The 23,634-nt window shown below is 40.3% G+C and overlaps 3 protein-coding genes across 3 annotated transcripts in view; 2 read left to right on the top strand and 1 right to left on the bottom strand.

The window, feature by feature from the left end:
* The window catches only part of col14a1a (collagen, type XIV, alpha 1a), a 128,767-nt gene extending 119,628 nt beyond the window's left edge, over positions 1 to 9,139 (top strand). Inside the window, exons 46-49 of the mRNA XM_070834822.1 lie at positions 1,415 to 1,492; positions 2,567 to 2,722; positions 5,806 to 5,873; positions 6,948 to 9,139. Coding sequence (XP_070690923.1) covers positions 1,415 to 1,492; positions 2,567 to 2,722; positions 5,806 to 5,873; positions 6,948 to 7,418 — 773 coding nt within the window. The 3' untranslated portion in view covers positions 7,419 to 9,139. The remainder of the gene's footprint in view (positions 1 to 1,414; positions 1,493 to 2,566; positions 2,723 to 5,805; positions 5,874 to 6,947) is intronic.
* A 118-nt stretch (positions 9,140 to 9,257) lies between these two features.
* mrpl13 (mitochondrial ribosomal protein L13) lies at positions 9,258 to 19,674 on the bottom strand. Its single transcript, XM_070835523.1, has 7 exons — positions 19,589 to 19,674; positions 18,689 to 18,812; positions 18,254 to 18,347; positions 17,581 to 17,641; positions 15,566 to 15,652; positions 13,866 to 13,987; positions 9,258 to 10,008 (listed from the first exon to the last, which is right to left on the bottom strand). Exons 1-7 carry the CDS (start codon positions 19,613 to 19,615, stop codon positions 9,984 to 9,986), a joined length of 540 nt encoding a protein of 179 aa, XP_070691624.1. The 5' UTR covers positions 19,616 to 19,674; the 3' UTR covers positions 9,258 to 9,983.
* Positions 19,675 to 19,996: 322 nt separating this feature from the next.
* On the top strand, positions 19,997 to 23,040 carry dscc1 (DNA replication and sister chromatid cohesion 1). Its single transcript, XM_070835842.1, has 9 exons — positions 19,997 to 20,287; positions 20,755 to 20,923; positions 21,042 to 21,176; positions 21,368 to 21,458; positions 21,587 to 21,725; positions 21,887 to 21,939; positions 22,045 to 22,199; positions 22,468 to 22,616; positions 22,775 to 23,040. Exons 1-9 carry the CDS (start codon positions 20,118 to 20,120, stop codon positions 22,884 to 22,886), a joined length of 1,173 nt encoding a protein of 390 aa, XP_070691943.1. The 5' UTR covers positions 19,997 to 20,117; the 3' UTR covers positions 22,887 to 23,040.
* Positions 23,041 to 23,634: the final 594 nt, after the last annotated feature.

Raw genomic sequence — 23,634 nt, 5'->3', positions numbered from 1 at the left:
CGTAATGCATCCCCAAGCCCCTTACCCTAACCTTAACCTAATCCTAAAATCCTAAACCAAGTCTTAAAATGTCCTCACAATGTAGGAATGTTTAAAAATTGTACTCATATCTATACAAAGACATGCACGCGCACACACACGGCTTCCTTTAGAAAATAAGACATGTTATTAATAAGTCAGACAGTCCATGTAGGGCTGATACCAGAATGAGGAACAAAGCTGTGCTGAGGCTCAGCAGATGAAACCATTTATATTCCAAGTACAATATTGTCCCGAATATAGAAAGCCATTGGGTCAGCTAGCAGTCATTATAAAGACAGAATATCACAAAACGAGGCCACTGTAATGTAAAATGTTTTCTCCTCAGACTCATTGCGCTTACTTCCTCTTTAACGATGCAATTGATTAAAACGGTCATAAAAGCAGCAGGACAGAAAATCTGCAGATCACCAGTTTTATGTGCTTTTCTAATATTAGAGTGAACGAAAAATATTCCATTAGGTCATTCAAACAGCTGCACCACTGGAGCCGACTGTGGCTTTATCATACATTAGACTGATCATCCAGGCATAATTTATGCTGCACATTTTCTCCAAAAACTTGCAATGTAAGACGGATGTTGGAGTAGAAAGTGGTGGGAATATTACTCCGTTACAGGTAAACATCGTGCATTCAAACTCATACTTACATCAAAGTCCAGAGGTGTCAACAGCAAAATTTACTTTAAATGTCAGGAGTACTCATTGTGATCTGTTTATGATATATTTACATGATTAGATTAGGTTAATACTGATGTAGAAATGAGTAAAGCAGCATTTCATTGTTGTAGCTGGTCATGGTGGAGCTAGTTTTGACTAATTAATTTACAATTATTTAAGGCTCCCTCTAAAGGGCCACAAGATTAATCTGAGGGGTCCAGGGATCATTAGTGTGAGTTGGAAAGAAGACAAAACCAAGTTCCAAATCTGTACTCATTTTTTGGACTTTTCTCTAATCCTTGGGATTTTTTGTAAAATAATGGATAATTTGACCTCTTTGGGCCTCAAATAGTTATTTAAATGAAACCATGTGAGAGGTTTAGAGGGGAAATCGCATTCTGATGGAGCAGCTAATAAGTCATCTGGAGGGGTCATAAGCCAAACGATGCATTGTATTTTAGCGTATAAGCTTATTATAACGTATAACTATAGCTGTCAGATAAATGTAGTCGAGTAAAAAAATATGATGTTCCCCCCTAAAATGTAGTAGTGTAGAAATAGAAAAGAGCAAAAAGTACAAATACTCGGGCAAAGTGCAACAACCTCAATAAACCTTCAATAAACCCTGAAGTGGCTGTGTGTGCACCAGAGAAGGTAAAAGTGTGATGTGATTTTGAGTTTTTGAGTTTAATGTGGAAAACTGTGTGTTTTTCCAGGTCTGCTGGGAGAGAAGGGAGAGAGGGGGAGTCCGGGGGTTGGGAGTCAGGGACCTCGAGGACCACCCGGACCTCCAGGTAAGATACTGACAAACATGCACGCAGTCCTGGGGGCGCATGATAAGCTAAACCAACTGATTACTCCCTCACCAGCCTCAATGCTTAAATAACATTTGAAGGCGCTGTAGCTGCTTCATAATACGATAACTTAGCATTTTTCTGTTCTTGAACATTTGTTTTCAGTGCTTTTTTGCGACTGTGACTAAGCTGGAGCTAGCCATGTGGAATGTTTTTCATTGTATTTCCGCTGAACAAATCCACAAATGTCTCAAATATTGAAACACTGGAATAGCACAGAGACCTAATGTGTTTTGGATCTGCTTTACTCACTGTTAAATCTGTCAGAGAAAAGCAAGCAAATGTTTTGGACCATGAATATAATTCTCTGTATTGATTTCCCTGCGTGCTGTGTGGAGTTTGAGGTTTGTGTTATGAAAATAAGACAGTGCTGGGGTTTTCTGTTTACTGTTGTGCGATCAATACTCACAGAGCAAGCTGACAAAACTCCCCCGAAACTTTTCTGTGAACAGACGACTGTTTAAAAAAAAAAACATCACCAAACTTCAATATATGAGAGGTATTTTCTGAGAGAAAGGTGCAGGGAAGATCTCTCAGTCTGCAGCAACCATGTGCATTCCTGTAATATTTGTAGGATGATCATTTTAGCACTAGGCAAATGGCACTCCCTTCAAAATATTGATTTCATATTTCTGCTGACTGCCTGATGGAGCGGTTTCTCTCATGTCAACCAAAAACAGAAGCCTCCGGCTACATTTCAGATAAGAACTGTGTTATTCCTGCTCCTGCCTTCAGGACGTTGACTATCATCTCCCTTATCGTCATGTCATTTCTGTCATGTTGTCTCAGCAGCAGAGGAGAGGGATTTAGAGGAGATTGAGGAGGAGATAGCGCAGTGACAGGATGCGCCCTGGATGGCACATTTTCACTTTCTTTCCCTCCCTTCTCTTTCATCCTTTATCCCCTCACACCATGTGTCACACTGCCGGAGCCCTTTTTTTAAAAATCAAATGTTTATTGATGACTGACTTTGTGTACTAACATCTTTAACACGGACTTGTTCTCCATCCGAAGGCCTGCCTGGCGAAGGACGGACTGGCAGCCCGGGCCCTCCTGGTCGGCCCGGTAACCCAGGAACACCGGGGAGGTCGGGGAATCCAGGTAGCACAGGACCAACCGGCCCACCAGGATACTGTGACCAGAACTCCTGTATGGGGTACAACGTTGGAGGTAAACATCATTCAGCCGCTGTTTAAGTGACACAACACTTAACTTTGCATTTAGAAGCAGTTTATATTCATTTACTAAATTATTTATAACACAATAAACCTGCGAAAATACATTTCCTATTATTAGAACCATGACATATGATTAATGCATGCTAATATCTGCTTACATCTACATTACAGTGTGTTGCACCACGGTCTGGGTGAACACTTGACTCTGATTGGCTGCAGGATGTCCGTTTTTTATTTGATGATGGACACCTGCTAAATTGTACCGGTGAAACTGTCTATGAGCTGAGCGGACTAGAAATATCTCCTGTTGCCAAATCATATCTAAGGTTCATCCTATTTACTGGAGTGAACAATGTTTCCGTTGCGTAGGAACCTAATGAGATGGCAACAACTGTTCCACGTATTAGTCAAACCCTTGGGTGTTACCATGGAAACTGAGTCATGGCTTGTGAAAAACTTAAGCTTTTGATTGCAAAACAAAGTGACCATGGTGTAAGCAGGATAACGCCCTTCAAAGTAGCTGTAATCGGGATTAAAGGAGGCGTCTGCTGCACATCGGACAGTTCAGCCTCAGCCTCCCTGTCGTCCATCAATTCCTGATAATGGACAGCTTATTGGCCTTTTATCAAATGTTTGCATGCTGCTTAGAAATCCAAAATGGCTGCACTTAAAGTGTTTCCTACACACACACACACACACACACACCTGGAAACACTAGAAAGTGCCAAGAGATGCTTTGAGCATACTTGAGACCTAACCGAGAGGGAGCAGACGCATTAGAGGGAGGGTTGTATTAATAGAGGAAAAAATGTGTAATGAAATAGAAGTTGAATGATGCCAGCAGACTGTCATGATTTAGGTTAGCGAGATTTATTCAAAGAATAAAAGAGTACAAGATGGACGTATTTTTTGATGAGAGGAAAGAAAAACACAAATTTGGACAACAGAAATTAATGAAAAAGATTTTCTTCATAATCTTGGCGTTATTTGTTGTTGTTTTTTTTCGGCTTACAAAAGGAGGCATGACAGAAAAAGTTTAGGAATGAACAAAATGAATGAACAAAAGCACACATGTACGCAGTAAGTCGGGTTACATACAACATAGTATGAAAAACATTCTCTGCTCTTTATTTAAACATTGTTTGTCCTGATTTGCCCCTTTTTCAGCTGAGCATTACACTTATTCTGTACACTTTAAAAATTGGAGCAACCACCAGTTTTGGTACTACAGAATTAATTAAATCATTTGGTTATTTGTTTTATTTTTATATTTGCTGATCTATTGACATAAACATCTTAAAACAGTCTCACCCTGCCCTGTCTTCCCACCTTATAAACCATCTTTTATATGCATAAAACACTGAAATATTGTTTTCACAGTGACGGTCAGCTCTGAGATAGTTATTGTTCTCGTAAAGCTCTGAGAATTGAGTAATCTGGCTTTTATGGTTGTTCCACTGTGAAGTTTATACATTCATGTCCACACTGATGGATTAAGAAGCTAACTGTGTCACTGACCAAAGCTATTTGTCTGTATTGAGAGCTAACAAAAAACACACACACACACACACACTCCATACTGATGAGTACCTTACAGGACTTAATGGATCCCGTGTCTCAGGTTGGACATCTAACAGCTTCTGACGAGTCGTCGTAATGAAATATCATCTGCTAAAAGTAGTTGACGAATGAGACATTACTTCATCCATCAAACCAGATTTATTTTATAGAAAAGTTTTTCAGTTTTTTTTATTTTATGACTTAGGAGAGTCTTGCCTGTTATTCTTAGCCATGCAAGCATTAAGAGCAGCCTCCCTGACCACTTAAAAGGAAAATTATAAAATACGGCATGTGGAGCAGCATTGTTCTTTTCGCAATAGACTGACCTTTAATTTGTCATTGTGACTTTCAAAGGGATATTTCAGTTCATTAATATTTTTCCTGCTAACACAAAACATTGTTGTGCCATTTTATATATATTACTACATATTACTGTCGTAGGCAGTAAAACTGTGTGAACTATGAGGTTGGTCAATCATAGCTCAATTACTGGGTGTCAAAAGGACCAGTTGTCATGAGTATACATACAGTACATACAAAACCCCTAAAAGGATAAATTAATTATTTAAAGTACTGTTTCCACCTCTCTCTCTCTCTCTCTCTCTCTCTCTCTCTCTCTCTATATATATATATATATATATATATATATATATATATGTACATACAGTCACGTCTTATTTAAAATATGTAAAGTACTACATGTAGTTCAATTAATTATCCTACTTAAGTATAGGATAAAGGCACAATTCCCCAGAGGCTGCTACTACACAAAAATGGTTTCAAATGCTACGTAGCTAAACTGGGCTAAAGCAAGGCCTGTCTGCAAATACATATACATGGCATCAATGGTCACGAATCATTAGCTGAGTCATTCTTTAATATTAGGGCTCTTCAAACCGTCGGTTCACTCATTATGATTCATGTCTGTCTGCTAAAGTATATTAAAGACAGATTTCCCAAAATGTTGAATGCTTGTTTTGAGCATGGAATAATCATGGATTACAGTACTTTAAGCAGGCACATAAAAAGGGCCTGCATGCGGTTGTCCTACTCTGGTTAGTAGAAATAAAAGCTGTTTTTTACCTTCATATCATAGGTCTTATTTCTTATAATATAATTCACTAACATTCATACTTAAGTGTAGTCTGAATCTTGACTACTTGTTGAGTAATATGTGTTAAAACATTGCAGTTAAGGTGTGTGTAACTGCAAAAAAAAAAAAAAATGGTGACCTCTGTTTTATTCAGTATTTCTCACAAGGCTTGTTTTTCTTGTTATATATATCTGTACTCCTGTTGTGCTGCTGTTTTCTGTGTTAGAAATCTTTATTTGTACTTTCTCATGTACAGAAAGAGAAATAGAGATCTGACACATTTCCCCTCTTTCCAAACATTTTATACGAATGTTTTAATTCAGTAATGTGTGCTAAGTTTATGTAGGAATCATCCAGGGTGACCTTTTTGAGAAGCAGATTCCAACACTAATTTTTCTACCTCCAAACTCAAAACCCAACAGCTGGGGCAATCCTGTCACCGAGGTTTGAGAGGTTTAACTCTTTGGTGTCTTTGGGTTTTCCTCCTGATGTGAGCTAACATCTCCTCCCTGTGTTCCCCTCCCCTCTGTCTCTTCCTCTTTCTGACTGAAGTTCAACAGGACTATGGGAATGATTACTGAGGAGCATTCTCCAACCATCCTCCTCCTCCTCCTCCACTGCCCTGTACACAAGACTAAAAACTGAGGAAATTGATAAATTATTCCTTGAAGGCCTCAATATTTCATGGGATGGATAATTACCTTTGACCCTGGTGTTAAACCTCTAATCCCTGCAGCAGTCATTTTTACATTTTGTTTCTCCATAGACCTTCTTTTCACAAATTACTCTTGCAGGCAACATTTAATTTTTGCAGGAACCTCTGTACAATTCTTTGTTTTTTCTTATGAAAATGATTCTAACAGTATAACTTGTAACTTGTATTTATCCATTTTAAATCAAACAGGAAGATCTGGTGTATGTTTTTAGAAACAGTATTCACACCAGATTTTCAGTCTTGATGCAAATGATGCCTGATATTATCTTAATAGTAGTATAAATTGGATTAATTTCCACTCTAAATCAACTTTCTTGAGAGAAAAGGACCATTAATCTGGCCATTTTAATCATTTGACAGTCTCAGAGACAAAAATGGATTAGTTTACCTTCCCACAAGACCAAACAAAACCCCCAAAACACTGCTGCGATGATCACCACCACTGATCCCAGTGCCATCTGTCAACAAATACTGGTGTACGCAGCGCTTTGCTGCAGCAAGCCTCCGCTTTGGGCTTAAATCTCTTCAGGGCTTATCTTATCTTTCAAAGCCTGATGAATCAGCTAAATTGGGATGAATTGCTTTGATGCTGATTGGCTGCATTCATGACTGAACCCCTGTATCTGTACATCTCATATACTGTAAGGTGGGCAGGGAATCTTCATTTTATTCCTAATGTGACCCAGATGTGATGAAAATGATCAGATCTGGATAATGTGGAGTAGAAACCGCATTTTTCTTCTACGTCACTGACCCACTTCCTTATTAACCCAATCTTTTGAACACTATCCTGGGTCCCAAATCTGCCTGTGCTGCTCCTATTCAACTTGTTTTGTAACCTTTTAATAGCACACTGCCCCCTTAATGCTTTTAATTGGTGGTGGCTTATTTAGGGTGGTACTAGTCCCAATGTCAGCCCTGACTTCGCTCCATGTTCACCCTCGGTGGTGGTGGTGGCTGTTAGCTGCAGTGATCAATAAACATTCACTCAAATTGACCTTAAATATTCCCGCCACCCCAGTCCAACCCCTGCCTCACGGCGGCTACCAGCCCTACAACCCTGCTGCAGTGGCTTACAACAATGACCAAGGAGCCGAGGAGGAGGAGGAGGAAGAGGAAGAGGAAGAGCAGGATCCCTATTATCGTGGTTACCCCCCTCAGTACTACCCCCACCGGCCCTCCCAACCGGTCAGGGGCCACCATGCTTACCACTCGAGCCCCACCCACTCTGAGGACACGGAGCTGAGGTCGCCGGGCGTCGCCAGAAGGTTTCCGCGCGATGTCGTCGTCATTGAGGAGAGTGAGGAGGGAGGTCTTTAAAGGAAGGATGGACTCACCTAAAGTGCTTGAGCCCCGCATGCCACAACACACACTCACATTCACACACACACACACACACACACACACACACACACACACATAAATCAGACACTGACACATCGTTCCCCATCTGATACTGTGGTGAGAACCCCCCTCCCTGTGTATCCAGTGGTTTCTCCGCCTGGTGAAACAATGTAAATAGCTCTGTGGACTCTTGTATGAAATCTCTGTTAAAAGGGGGGTCCGAAAAGTGCCTGATCTATGTAAGCATCGTCCAGTGGTAATGTTAAGGTAAGAACCGTTTCTTCCCATGTTACAGCTGATTTCAGGATTAAACCCGTGTTTTTGTGTGAAGCTGCATGTCTCCTTTGAGCCAACCATTGAGTGTGTAACTGGACACGTGCATCTTGTTTTGGTTGTATGTAACTAGCTAGATTATTTTACAATTCAAATCGAGGACAATGAGCCGGCAACATTTGTACAGGCTGCTTTTTATAACGATGAATCTCGAGTCCCCCATTGCCATGCTGTCTTTATTTCAGTGTTTAAAGGAATATTGAAATGTTTTTGAAGTGATTTTCTCCATACAGTATTGTGTTGAGTTTGTCTTGTTTTTTTTAACCACTTATTATTGGAGTTAATCCCTCTAAATTGTCTGTAGAAGCAGATGCATCAAATTTAAATTTACCTTAAGACTGTAAAAGGTTTTTAAAGGTCCCATATTCTGCTCATTTTCAAGTTTATACTTGGAGGTCCGACTAGAACAGGTTTACATGGTTTAATGTTCAGAAAACACATAATTTTCCTCATTGCAGATGTGGCTGCTGCAGGTGTTTTCAGCCTGTCTACACGCTTAGTTTTAGAGGAACAGAACAATTTGTGTGCTTTGCTCTCACCTTTTGACATCTTCATGTTAGTGAGGGGAAAACAATGGCGGACTGCGAGGTTGAATCAGGAGGTTGCAGATGGCGGGGACAGTCGGCCTGCTGAAGGGGCGGAGGGGGTCACATGTTTAACAAATCCCTTTATGACATCATAAAAGAGGCCAAACCTAAACATGTTTTCACACATTCACTGAAAGATGGAGCAGAAGAAATAGAGAAAGGATGGTCTTTTCTTACAGTTTGGAGGTCTGTAGTCACATAGGGGGACACGTTTACGTCAAAAATACTTATGCATGTTGCATAATATGGGACCTTTAAATTATCATTTTATCAGAGAAAATTTGCCTACAGTTATATTTTGCCCTGCGATATTTTCACTCTGTTGCTACAAAGATGGACCAGGTCCAGATTTATGGTGAAATAAGAGGATAAATCTGTGTTGTTTGTGTCTTGTGTTGCTGCCCTAGTGTTTGTTTTTTTTTTTTAAATTAATCGTTCTTATGCAAAGTCGGGCCTGCTCACTGTGGAAGCTGTTTGCTCACTGGTTGACCTCTGACCTCTTACTGGAATGAGACCTGGATCCAGTTATTATTCAAAACAGTTAGTTGCCTCTCTGTGAAACCAATAAGGACTGAAGCATTAGTGAAAACCCGTCCTGGAAAAAAAAAAAGCAAGCACTAAAGTGACTACAAGCGGTGAGCTGGCCCTGGTTTATATGAGATTTAAACTGTTGAACTTAAAGAGTTTAATAAGGAATGTGTCTCACCACCACGCCCCTTAGTACAATAACACCTTATTTATTTCATGTTTTGTTTGCTTTTATAACCAATAAATCTGTAATGAGACTACAAACTTGTGTTTTAGGTCATTTATCTCACTTAAATGGCACAAAAAGGTCAAACTTTAACTAGATTTTACAACATTTATATAAAAAAAACTACTTGACGAGAGCAGGTTTATTAAATTGTTTATTAGCCTATTTTACAACTCACATAAACAGAACTGATTTATACTTCAACGACACTACGGAAAGTTTCTGACACACTGGCAAGACAGAAAGCTCAGGATTTCCCGACTAAATTTCCTACTGAAACGGCACCGATGGCCTGAATGTTGTCATGGTAACACAGTCGCTGGTTTCTCTGTGAACGCATAAACCTTCAAAGGCAGGATCGGCTCTAACAGATGTCATTTTTTAATGGGCCAGATCTGATCATTTCATGGTTGTATAATCAGAGGAAAACCCACAAAATCTGATTTTCTCTGATCAGAGCTGAGCCACATGGAAAAATCTCGACCTGTTGCTGGATTCAGGTCTGCTGTCAAGGGGAATATACCAGCTGACAGGTGTACATATATATTATGGGAAGGATAGAGTTTGTGTTGATGTATCACGATTATGAGTTAGTGCTTTTAGTGAAGTCCAGTCAAGCCTTGATGACAGTGCTGTTGCCTGGATTTGCACAAAATATGACTTTGTTTTGATGTGTCATCTGAACAGAGAAAATCACTTTTGTGTGTCTTAAAAACAGATAAACATCTCAGAGCAAATCCTATAAAACAGGCCTCTGATTTGTACAATACTCTGTCAAGAGTCAGAACTAGAAATGTAGTCGAGGACACCGATGCTTTCAGTGTAAGAAAACCTTTTCAGCTTTGGTCACATCGGGCAGCCTTGATTTCATTTCATCTTGTAGTCTTGAGGTCTGTGGAGAAAACACAAGACAGCACATTAGTATGGGGAGGCATAAAAAGTCTGGGAAAAGAACAGATTACAGGGGAAAACATGGGGAGAAAGTGACAAATGAGAAACCAGAAAGATCTTATCAGGTTTTTTTTGCTTTTCAAAATGAGACCAGACACAGCATCCTCTTTGTGTTTTCTCCCCTTTCATTTTGAGCAGAGATCGCAGCAGACAGATGCTATCAGGACATGCTGTATTGGTTTTGATAAAGTACAAAAATGTTATCATCATTTGTAATAGCTCTGCTATCGACTACAGCAATATGTTTATGTTGTTGATTTTCTGTGCGTGTGTGTATGTGCACGTGTGTGGAGAGAGAAGGGGGACCGCATATCTAATAATAATAATCTTTTGCCTCTGCACCGCGGTTTTCAGAGAGAATATTAACTATGTGTTTAATAAAGGGCAACGATTGAATCGCCCTCAATGACCTCAACCCCATCTCCCTTTGACACACACACATATTTGATCAGTAAAATGAATAAGGGAGTGTGAGTGAATATTAACTAGGCTAAGGCCCATCTCTTAAATAAACCAGGATTAGCTTGACCTTGACGACCACACAGCGACAGGCCTGAACAGACGCACTGATTGGCTGAGGAGATTGGACCAGTAAACAATAAGAAGTGGCTCATTTATCACCATGCGCAGTAGCGTGAGCACACACACTCTGACAGCAATGCTGAGTGTAATACTGACATGCTGTACGAGTCTGTTCACGGCACACACACAAACACACAGAGGACAGTAACTGAATGTAAACAGTCAGATCAGAGCCCTCTGTGTAGATTCAGTGTCAGTTCTCACTTTAATATATTCAAATCAAATGTGGGTTATGTTTTGTTCAAATGTGTGAAATGCCAGATGAAGGGTTTAGTGCAACAGAATGAAGTCAATGGATTCACAATTGTAGTAGAGGACTGTTTGTAACGGACAGTCCACCCAAACCACAACAAAACATTATCTCAATTGTCTCTTGTGGTCACCAGACTTGCACATTTGGTTTTAGTTGCTCAGGTTTTAAGAGTCTGACTTTCCCGTTGCCATCCCAATATAACGGAGGTGAGAGAAATATTCTATTTAGAGAAGTTAAACGGCAACATTATGTCCAGAATGTCCCTGTTGCTTGGGATAATCCCCAGAATATGCTGTCCACAGTTTTAATTGGCTTTCATTTCTTCTTCAGGTTTTTCAGATTCTCCAGGGTAACTGTGACAAGATTTCTTGAAAGACATGTTGCTGTTAAAATGTAATTTCTAAATGCTTTGAGTAACATAAACAGAGTCAGCTCCATTATATTGGTATGACAGCAGACATTTCAGAGGTTAATATTTCAAAACATGGACAAACAAAACCAAAACTACCTGCACGGCTGGATACGTCTACAGGTGAGAAAATGAATTCGGGGTGGCGCTTTATAACTTGACAAGCAGCACTGGTGTCCCGGTATCCCGGTACTCATTCCACCCATGAATTGTTGGCAAAGATTGTATTCAACACAGTGCAAAAACGACTCTACAAAATTGCTTGTACATCACATTATTGATGACAAAAAGCTCATAAAAGCTGCACGATGTGTTTCACAGTCGTCTTGTTAGCTGTGTGAAATAGAAATATTTACAACAAGCTGGGCAGTAAAGGTGCATTGACTGCAGCAACAGCAGTGTTACTGGATAATTGACTGTGCTGCAGCTAAAAGTTGAGCCACAAGGGAAACCTTTTTCAAGTTTCCCACTTGATCTATTATTATGGGCTCGCCAAGAGTCACAATGAAGACGACCAGTGGACTTGGGTGAGCCGCTGCCCTGCGGCTGAAGAGGAGCGATCCTGACCTGGATAAACAGCTAGAAGACGGACAAGCTGGATGAACTGATGGACGCTGAGAGGGAACGCTCTCAGTTAACCTGTCAGGATGATGTTTACTACAGGTGAGGCCAGAGGAATGCAACAGGGCGACATTATCATGACAGCAAGCCACGGGTCACAGTGTCAGTCTAATCTCCAACTGGAAAATAGTTCACTCAAAAAGCCATGAATATGATTATGCCGAATAACAGATGCTCTCTCTCACAACCTACAAAGAAGGCTTGTATGCCCCAAACACTCAGCAAGTGGTGGGAAACAGCTGACTTTCCACACGTTTGTGGCATTTTACCATTTATATTCAAATGTTTGGCACAAAACCTTGGCCAGAAAAAGAACAGAAATCTTTGAAAGTTTCTGTTAAACAACACAACTGCTGACACACACCTACAGGCTGAGAGGCCTGTTATATTGCAGTGGACTTCAGTGTTATGTTGTTTGATAAAACCATAATGTATGATGGCCTTAATTTATGGTGCTTTTCAGGGAAGCGCACCAGGATCTCCAGCATGCAACCATCAGAGCACAATACAGCAAAAAAAAAACTTTTATATCTAGTAAATAAAAACGTCAGCTGGGGGGAAAAGGGTCGTATATTAGCTTACTACAGCTGTATGCTGGCTCCTGTAACTGAACTCAGTGAGTTTTAACCTCCGAGTCTATTCAGATGAATAAAGTGGCCGCTCGTCCAACAGCCTGTCCTGACAGCTCTTTGTTGGCTGACAATCATTCACACCACAGACACATATGTTTGTAGTTACGATGAAAAATGTTGCGTCTTATTTTTTCCTGCATGTGTCAGAGTCACACTGGCCACAAAAACAGGGGTTTGGCGAGCGTTTGAATTGGATCCATTCATGCATACGTTGCTTAGGGTGACCATGAAAGTAACGCGGAACTGTGTAAAAACAAGTGCCCGTTCACTGCTGACAAAGTCTGAGCACGGTGAGGCAATGTGCGAGTACTCAATCCCCCATCCTCATTAACATACAGATTGTACTGCGCTGGGTAACGGTCTGTGTCACGCCTCCTACTGTGCTTCTCCTCTAAAGCTCAAATTTTTTTGGTACCTTTGCCATCTGGCATAGATTTAAATAAACCTGAATTTCTTTTGTATGCAAAAAAGAAAACATATCTGTTTATCTTGACAGGTTTTCTATGGAGTATTTGAGATCAGTATTTATCTTTACAGATGTAACCACACAACTAACCAAAATACTCCCAACAGACAAAGGATGTTATCTGAAACTGCTTCATGTCAACTTCTGTATCACAAATCAAGGCGGTTGATATACACAAGTGGCAATGAGAGGTGGCGCTCGGATCAACATCGCCCCCTTCTGGCTATTCCTCACCAGTACAAAACAACGTGTGTGTGTGTGTGTGTGTGTGTGTGTGTGTGTGTGTGTGTGTGTGTGTGTGTGTGTGTGTGTGTGTGTTACTCATTATGGTACAGAGGTCCTCAAGGGACAAAAAGATGAGGAAATGATTCCCAAGTTTGGTACTTTTTAAAAGTTTGTCAAGCAATTAAAAAAGTCGTTTGAAGGCAGAAGTCTGCGTTAACATTAGCATTAACATAAAATGTCTTTCTTGGTTCGGTCGACTGAATACAAACAGTTCTGAATAATGAGTATGAGCTAATGTATATTTTCTTTACAGGAGATTCATTATGTTGCCTTATAGCAGCCACAAACATTGAAAACTGAAAACACTTATAGAAACTCTGCTTTTATCTAAAAGGTCTAAAAGGAGCGATAAAGAGTCAGTGATCCCATTAATCCTGTGTGTACTGAGGTTTTTTTGTGTGATACAGTATATATGGCATTCGTCGCTTCCCATCTGTTTTGCGTTTACATGACGCCTACATGTACACTGTTGTGTATACAGTTTACAGTGTCTGCATTTAGGCTGGAGTTGGTGTGTTGAAGAGAACAGACTGTGTGCGTTTCTACATACGGTGTCCACAGCCTGGGGAAGGCGTCTATCTCCTCCTGTGTGTACTCGCTCAGTTTCCTGGGGATTTCTCTAGGCTGAGGCAGCTCCTCCGTCAGGTTGGCTCGGATGTCTTCTGGCAACTCCTAGTAGGGGGTGGACAGAAGAGACACTGAAAATTGAAAATGTAGACAGGACAAGAAATTCAAAGAGAAATGAAGGAACTGAGATGGGAAACTTAACTGAAAGGAGGTGGCATGAAAAAGAAGGTGAGAATAAAGAAGAAGGCACCATTTACATCCCAAAAGCAGCTTAGATATTCTACTCAGACTTGAAAGGAGCTTTGGGTCCATCACTCTCCAGCACCGACAGTCACTCTCAGTAATATTGAGTAGAAGTGGGTTTGTACATACAGATTCATTTACGGAGCGGGAATACAGTTCAGACTAAAAGACAAACATAGTAATTAAAAATACCCTGGACCGTCCAACATTTTCTGTTCTGAATTGCAGATGAGACTGCAGACATTTAGACCAGGAAGCCCATCTGCTTGTACTTAGGAATAAACACTACACAACATCAATTCTGCTGGTGGATGTGAGGTCAGGGCCAAAACAAAAGACATTGTGTCTTTTACTTTTGTGTCTTTTATAGTATAAAAAGCCTTATGTATTAGGCTTCAAGTAAAAACTCAGAAAGTTCTGACTATCTTCCTTTGTCAGACATTCCTGGCATTAATAATGCCCTGTACTTTCTCTCATGGATAAGATTTATATCCAGTTAATATTTGGGCGGACCACCCAGGTCAATTAACAGCCTGTCAAGTGCTTCTTTATTTCAATTCATTTCAGAAGCTGTGATGTGTGACGCTGGTGCTTCTCGCCAACATAATTTTAAAGCAATCACAGTTTAATGCTACCAAATGCCAAAAGCTTTACTTGTGAACTGCAGTGACCATAATTCACTGCACCAGTGATGCAAATTTTCTCTTTCGAGTAAAGGAGTAAGAGACGACAGGCTGATCAGTGTTACAATGTGATGGGAGAAGTATTAATTGATCTTTTGGCCAGAAGGAGGCAACGGAAAGCAAAACATTCAACCTTAGAGTGTTGGGAGTTAACAAAACAGTAAACACTGTAAAATTGCTCCTTGTAAAACACTGTTCAATTGCTCCGTAGAGGTGAGAGGAAAAGCAGAATTGGGTGATCGTTCTCTGTGGGTTTGTCAAGACGAGTGACCCCTTTCATATTCACACAGGTAGTCGGCCGTATATAAACATATTGACTCATACAGCCTGAAGCTATAGAAGACTGAGAGGGAGAAAAAGGTGCCGCTGAGCAACCTTACAACCAGTGGGAAACACCAAAATACCATCTCATTGTCCAGCACTTCAAATACACATACCAGCTGAGAAAATATCGGCAAAGGAAAGGACTCTTCGTTGTCAAAGGCAACAATCGTGTTGAACTACACGCGTTCATTTTAAGGTAATTAATTCCTATTAGTTGTGAAGGTCACCTGGATGAAGGAAGATTAAAACTAGCTCATTCTTCTGTGTCAGCTGATGCAAAATGAAATCAGTGAACCCCCCCCCCCCCCCCCCCCCCCCCCCACATAATGTGCCCCCTTTCTTATTGTCCTTAATAAGCCTGGGTGATTAAGGGTGTGGGGGTGGGTGTCTCAAGACTCATGAGCTCTTAGAGATGAAGAGAAACTGGACTCACGTCATCAGCAAAGATGTGTAATCTCTGCATCATGGTGCGCCGTTGCAGATTCCTAGGCAGCATGCCGTAAACCGCTAACTTCACAATCTGGTGAGAAGAATTACAAGGAAAAGGTTGACAAACACTCACTTGACTGTTTTATTATTAAAAAAAAAGACAGTGTCTATAGCACCCATATATGCTGTTTTTCCTTTTTTTTTTTTTTTTTTTTATTTGCATCCAAACTCTGTTTCTCAATGTGAGGCTGGTTGCACCAATGTGAATTCGACTTGGAGAGAGTTACTGGACCGAGACATTGGGCAGAGATAATGGAGAGTGATGTTGGACAGAGGCAGTGCTAACAAATCATTCATCTGTCCAATTCTATTTCTCCCTCTTTGCTCGCCAACCCTCCAAACCTCATTCTGACTAAACCACCATTAGGACACACATCTGTGGTCACCGGCTGGACTACAGCCTTCATCGACAGACAGCCAACAGCAGAGTAAACGTCTCTCCTGGCTCTGTAAACTACTGATTGAAAACCAGCACAAGTCCCCCACATTCGCGCAGTGATTCCCACATGAATTTTACAGTATTTTTACTTGCCTACAAGGGCTGCATGTGGAAAAAGTCCTCAAACCGTTGCTGTGTGGCTCTCATGTTAAATGATTCTGACCAGTCCTGTTGCTATAGTGCAACTCCCCTGACCTGTGAGGCTCAGTATTCTGGTTTAACACCCGCTGGTTTCCTCTAAATAGGATTTTTCATGTTGTGCAATTGATGGGATTGAGTTTGGGAAAAGAGAAATCAGATGTTAAAATGAAGCAATATAAGCACCTGATATAACAATAAACAAAAATTAAAGGAGTGAAATCGATCTCAGCACCGTGCATGTGAGGACTTGATGAGATCCTGGTCCCCTCTTTATGATGACTACCATATCCTTGTCTGTAGTAAAAACAAACCTTACACAAAAATGTGTTGGTCCAGCTTGCAATACTTTCTGAGTTCCCTATTCTGTCTGTGGCTCTCAATCCAAAGCCTATCCACTGCTACTATGTGTGTACATTTAAAACAAGTCATACATAAATAGTTTATTCTTCAAAAAGGCTACAACAATTCTCAAACAACATTACTCTAGCAGAGATAATTAGTGCATTTATTAGGGACCATTTTCAGGTGGAGATTAATACACATTTGGTGATCTAGTGAGTATCTGCGTGCAGAAGGATGGTGTGTTTAGTACTGACATAAAATGACAAAGAGCCCATCTTCATCACACTCGAGGGACATGTCACCCAGTTAATTTATTAATTTCAAAAGAGGGATGCAGAGCACAAGGGCTTAGAGGAATAAACCACATCAGGCTTTGGCAGCACAGACAGTACTCCTTCGTAGGATCAATTTATCCATTTTTTTCTACATGGGATTGTTGACAATAAGTCAAATACACACCGTTGCCAGATTTATCCTTTATATTCATTAGTTGGCATTTTTCTCTCGTGTCAAAGCCTTTGTGTTTCCTAACACAGATGTCAATATCTGGTAGTTCGTCAAGAGCAGCAGTTTATCATGAGTATGTAGGTCACATCAAGTTCTGAATATAATTGTGACTGTCTGTGACACAATGAAGAGCTTGTAACCCCGACACCATGAATATGCAACACAACCAGAACCCCAGGAATTATCCTTGAACTGACATTCTCCTAACGAGTTTCAGAACATACAAAACACCACCATCACCAGCGCAAATCCACTGCTGGTTAATCCCTGTACTCTGCACTTCACATTAATATGCACCAGCAGGACATATGAAGGAGGGGATAAATGTCAAACCACGAAACACCTACTCTGCACAGCATGTGGTAGACAAAGAAATTAGACTAATCTCCATGAATGTGGGTTAAATCATACACAGCGTATAATAAAAATCCATGGTGTGAGGTTATGTGGCAGTGTCATATCTGAGAGTTTAGAATTCTATAAATTAAAAAAAAAATAACATGGATGATAAACTAATGGGCAAAACTTACAGCTTTTGGGTCTTTATGGTGCATCTGGGCAGCTGTGACTTGTTTGAATCCACCTGGATACCTTTGGAAAAAAAAGACAAGCCAAGTCAGTCCTTGCTGTGCGTGACAATATAAATAAGTATATATACATATATAAATATATACAGTATAACAAATAAAAGAAAGCATGCATATACCAGACATTTGATGAATATATTTAAGAGTGTTGTGTTTGTTAATCTGCACTTCTAATCAAGTATTTTAGGAAATTCAGGAAGTTCATTAGCCACTAGGAAATACATTTTAATGGATTTTCAGCAGTTAAAGGATATGCACAGTGGGCTCCTTTTAAGTGCTGTATGACAAGCAAACCATAGTGAAATACCAACCTCCCCCAATCTCTAATGTAGATGAATGAGGTATTATATGGAGGATAAATTGAGGGAAATTGATTGAGTCCAGCATAGACGGCAACAAAGCACTAACCAACCACAAAAGCTTTGTAGTTTGCAGGTGGATAAAACACAAGTGGGTCATCGCCTCTCCTCGGGTATGAGCGTGACAGGAGGCTAATGAGTCACTGAGAAATGCTTTACTTCAAACAATTTCTGAGTCCTTCACAGGCATTGAAGAACAAAGACAAATTGGAAGCACAGAAGAAAACGAGTATTATATGGGGGTAGTACGCACTTACCCTGTGTGTGATGAGTAGACTTTCTGCTCCCATTTGTTTCCAGAGAACGCTATGTGCCTGCTGTTTATTATCACTACATGGTCACCACAGTCACCTGCGAAGATGGTCAAAGTGTTTGGATTTGGGATGCCAGTGATAACACCAAAAGCAGCAGCTAGTTTGTTAGACCAAAAAAAAAAAGAATCTTCCAAAACATAAAGAGTATTTTGAGAGCTTCACTTTAAGTACGAGGAAGTCAAAATTGTTCATAAAGTTTGTCCCGTACTGCCATCGTGTGGTCATTCCATGTCACTACAACCTTAAACTAAGGGTGGGTTGTGGTTTAATTAAAAAAAACAAACAGTCATTTATATGAAGCATAAAGGTGTTATGTTAAAGTCAGAAAGTTACTCCTGACTATACAGCATGTGTGTGACAGATTAAACTCCTACTCACTCTTTGCATGGTAAATAGGCTTGTGTTTCCCCTGTAATCTAACTGAACACATAGTCGCGATCTTCCCGGGCGGCTGCATCCTGGCATCGATCAGGAACCAGGACCGAGCGAAGGTCGCCCATTGCTGAAAGAAGACAGAGAGAATGAATGGGTGGAAAAAATGACTGGAATGGGACCATCACTTGTTTAATGTATGAGACACAAAAAGAACCAATAGAGCACTTTCTGTGACAAAAGGACTTTTCAGAGACATTTGACAGCAGCACAAATGTAAACCATAAAGGTAATGATGGCTGAATTCCATTTAGTGGCTACAGCCTCAGGGTCCTGATACATGCGGGCTCACTGTCACACTGTCATGGTTTTAGGGGACACATGAATGGAACGCAGCCATCGTTGATGTTGTGCTTTCTCTAAGTGTGACACAGATGTGTGGCATTTGACAAGACGGCAATTTGTTTCTAGTTTGAAGCAACAGAACATTTCCATTAATGTAAAACAGAACTCATTTCTAGTTTGTTAATGTTGCTGTCCTCTTCCTCTTAAAATAATGAAGACTCCATCACCCTGACACCATAAACATGCATTTAAACCAAGACGTAAAGTTACCTTTTTATAGGGTCTGACAAGATATATTATATGTTATAGCGTTAGGCGACAACTGTGTCTCTTTGGTGTTTCTGCGACTACTGAGGGCAGTCCTATAGCTTCAGTACTAATTCACCTTTACAGTAACATCCATCATAGAGCCACACACACCGTGGCTAGCTCGTTAGCAACGGCTAGTTAGCTAACAGGCTATTTGAGACAGACAAGTCTTTACGTTACATTAACGCATATAACCGCCAAATTAAGAGATACAAATAGGATAATGTAATGTTTGGTGTTAAGTGCAGTTACCTGGGCAGATCTGGAGAAACTTGACATTTCGATGACACTAGCAGAACATCCTCAAAATGTTGACCCTCAACGTGAGTGGCAGTCCGTTTGGTAAGTTTACTCGGTGGAAACAAGAGCAAACGCTTAGCAGTACCCACGTTACAGGTTTATCTGTATTTAACGCTAGATATTCTACTTCAGGACTACACCAATCTTGAATATTAGTAGATCTTAACGAGAATGTGTAAAGGCACGTTTGAGTAAAGGCTCAAGAATAATTATTTTAGCATTTATTTCATTTATCTATCGAATAATAGTTTCTACTCGGCCCTATTTTGACGTCGCACCTGACGTAGTCACCGCACTTCCTTCCGAGGACAGAAAGAGAGCGGGGAAATTTGACAGGCACCGCATAATTACCCAGAGAAGCCTTAGTTTTTATTTGGATTTATGCGTTAGATAGAGCATAGTTTGTGTCAGCCTGTTTCGTGAGCCTAAAAGGGGTTTATTTATCGAAATACTATCGATCTAATCCGCTGTTTGACCGAAAATGAGAACTTTAGAGGAGGTTCAGGCCACTCTGGAGGTCGCCAAGCTGAAAGAGGAGGATCTACAGAAAACAATTCACTGTCTGTCTTTTGGGGAAAATGTTTCTTCTGCAGACTACTGCCTGATGGAGCTGGATGACACACTGTGCAAACACATAGAAGCTGGGCAAAGGTGAGGAGTTAATAGTGTCCTTATTGAGTCTGATCTGGTGAAACGCACCTACAAGATGGTAACAGCATCATTAATCCACATATTAATGGTTTACTTTACATTGAAAGTTTAATATCTAAATGTAAAAAATATTCTACAGAAGTTGCCCAAATATCAATTCATTCAAAATGCTTGTTTTATCTGACATCAGTCTAAAACCCACAGGTTATTTAATTTACCTAACTTAAATGAATAAACTGTCAAAATTTTGTGTAGGTTGACTAATCCATTTAAAAACTTATAGACTCTCATTCAAGAGCACATAATGTGTAAACAAACGTCTCCCCTCTCTTCTTTAACATGGATTAGTTTGGGTGAAAATAATTAAAACTGACCTGCAGTGTAGTGGCACAAGATGCGTGATCGCAATGGATATAAACATACGACAATGTCACCGATTAATTATAATAATTTTTCTGTTTTTACAGTCTTGTGATTCGAGGGGATAAGGATGAGCGTGTGGTTCTCTGTAGTGATGACAAGACCTATGATTTAAAAATCGCCGACACATCCAACCTGCTGCTGTTTGTACCTGGATGCAGAACACCAGACGAGCTAACTAACAGCCAGGAGAGCTCTCACGTGGTGCACACTCAGGTACAGAAATGACACACACACACACACACAGGCTCAGCCCACTGGGTACATACACACATTTAACAGTTAACTGCATTCGTGATCCACAGACACTAACAATATCCTCCTTCCATTGTAGATCTGGGGATTTTGTAACAGCTACTGGGAAGTGAGGAAACAGCGTCCTAAACTGAAGAAACTGAAGAAGATTTTAATGGAGAATCCTTATGAAGGGCCTGCTTTAGGAGGCCAGGAGGAGAATACAGAAAACAGGGTAGATATGTGTTCCACAGTGAAGTGATTTATCATAAAATCCGGTAGGACCGTGTCTGTATAAACCATAAATATGAGTATAGCTGACCAACGGGACTGTTACATTTTGGGTGTTTCCACGTTAGGTGTCACCCTCATTTAGATGTTATTGGAGCTGTTGACAAGCAGTTTCCTGTGTTCTTCTGTTACCAGTACACAATGCAGGATCTGTTGGAGAGGATCCAGGCCAGTGAAGAAGAAATAAAGAACCACTTAGAGATCATCCATGCCTGTCAGATAGATGGTAAACTGTGATATTATTAAAATAAGAACTTCATGTATAGTAATTGTCAAAGTTGCTTTTGCTGAGAAGCAACAAAAAGGTAAAAAATGACTACCGCATGTTTAGAGAGAGCATCTTCTGTCTTCCAGGCTTCTGGTGTGTGCTGGACTTTGACTACGAGATGAAGCTGCTCGGTCATGTGACTCAGCTGGTAGATTCTGAGTCGTGGTCCTTTAACAAGGTTCCCCTTCAAACCAGTCTGGAGGAGTTAGCTCCACTGGAACCCAAGTAAGCAAAATATGGACATGGCTTAAACTAGAGTTCACTTTTAGTGGTGTTGAGACTTAGATAACATAATTAACAAGGTTTCACTGACTTTATGAACATCTATTGTAAGGCCAGATAAATCTAATACTCAGCCATGTTTCAATAACTTCTCTCTTTCACAGAGAGATGATCGAGCACTGTCTGAACTGCTATGGGAAACGCTATACTGAGAATGGTAAACATAAACAATCTATCAAGACTCAAATGACAGACCTTGAATTTCTGTTCAATCTGAAAATACACAGTACTAACACCTCTGTATTCTCCTTCCTTGATACAGGCGAAGTTTTTTATGCACTACATGAGGACAAAGTATGTCGGGGCCTGGCGTTGCTGCTGCTGCAGAACGCTGTCAAGTTCAACCTGAGTGAGTTTCAGGAAGTCTGGCAGCAGAGCGTCCCAGAGGGCATGAGCACAAGACTGGACCAGCTAAAGGTTAGGTCGCCTGATATACTGAGTTTTTTCTCACATCTGTTTTTTCATCCTTTCAAAAAAAATGCAGCCTCATACTGTCTCTGGTTATAAAATAAATCATTCCTTATAAAGGTCAAATACGTTCACTTAAGTGTGGCAAGAAAAAACAGGCAGCCCCAAGATCATTGTGATAATCTGCCTCTCAGACTTCATCTTTAAAGATATGTTACTACTGACTTCTCCTGAGAGACTGGATACCGCAGTATTGACTGCATTGTAAATCTTCCAGAGCGTCGCCCTGGTGGACCGCACCTCCCATCCAGAAACCATCTGTCTGCTGCGGGTGGAGGACCTCCCAGAGGACACGCTGGAGCGCTTCAACCACCTCTTCACACTCCGAGAGAAATGGACAGAAGAGGACATCACGCCGTACATACAGTAGGTGTCAACCATTTAGGAAATTATTATAACTATCCTGAAATAAAGGTACATGTATTTGTCATGTTAACATTAGTGCAGATAGATATCACATATGTCATTTATGTTAGCTAATAGATTATCATGTGTAATTCTTCCTCTTTACTCTCCTCGTTCAGGGACCTGTGTGGAGAGAAACAGACCACCGGAGCCCTCCTGACCAAATATGCTCGATCTTCGATGCAAAATGGGATCAAGGTCTTCAACTCTAGAAGACCTGTGGCTACATGATCATGACCACTGTCATGTAATGAAAGTACATTTAAAAATGAATGTGGTTATGTTTAATTCCCAGCGTGACTTTTGCAGTTCTCATAATCATTTTACTCATAATGTGTCCTTGAAAATGCCTTATTAGCATTCTAGGTATTTAAGATCATTTATCAGTAAAGTGTATGATTAAATAACCATGTAAAATTCAAATGTTTTAAAAGTTTTTTGTCACTCAAAAAATTCAATGCAACCATTCAACTTTGTTATTTCAGCTTTGTCTGTAAAAAATGCTTCGTGTTGGTAATAAAGTTTTCATAATATTATCAAATAGGTGGTTTTCTCAGTTTCCTATTGTCCTTAATAAAGCTGAGTTGAACAAATTAGCACCTTTTTCATTTTCAACACTAGAATGGAAACATGGACAACAGGAACTCATGCGACGCTGTGCAGGTTCTCCACAAGGTGGTGGCCTATGCTTATAAATTCAGTTCTTCTGACATCCAGCTTATTTGTAATGTAAGTACAAGAGATCATTCGCAGTATCGCACAAATAAATGACAAAAGAGGTTGTTTCGATTCATTACCTGCTTAATGCCCTCATGTTGAAAACCATTAGATTTCTGCAGACTGGATCCCAGTGTTCACAACTTTTGTTAAAAGTTTCTGATGCAACATTTGGTAAATCTAAAATCTCATACATGAGATCAAGAGAGAGAAACCTGGCCTCACTTTAATAGAGTTTAAGCCTAATTTCAAACAGTCCGTC

The sequence above is a fragment of the Pempheris klunzingeri genome, chromosome 8, assembly GCF_042242105.1.
Source record: "Pempheris klunzingeri isolate RE-2024b chromosome 8, fPemKlu1.hap1, whole genome shotgun sequence".
Taxonomy (NCBI): Eukaryota; Metazoa; Chordata; class Actinopteri; order Acropomatiformes; family Pempheridae; genus Pempheris; species Pempheris klunzingeri.
Note: the sequence above shows the minus strand (reverse complement) of the source record. Positions and strands in the feature narration are given on the sequence as shown.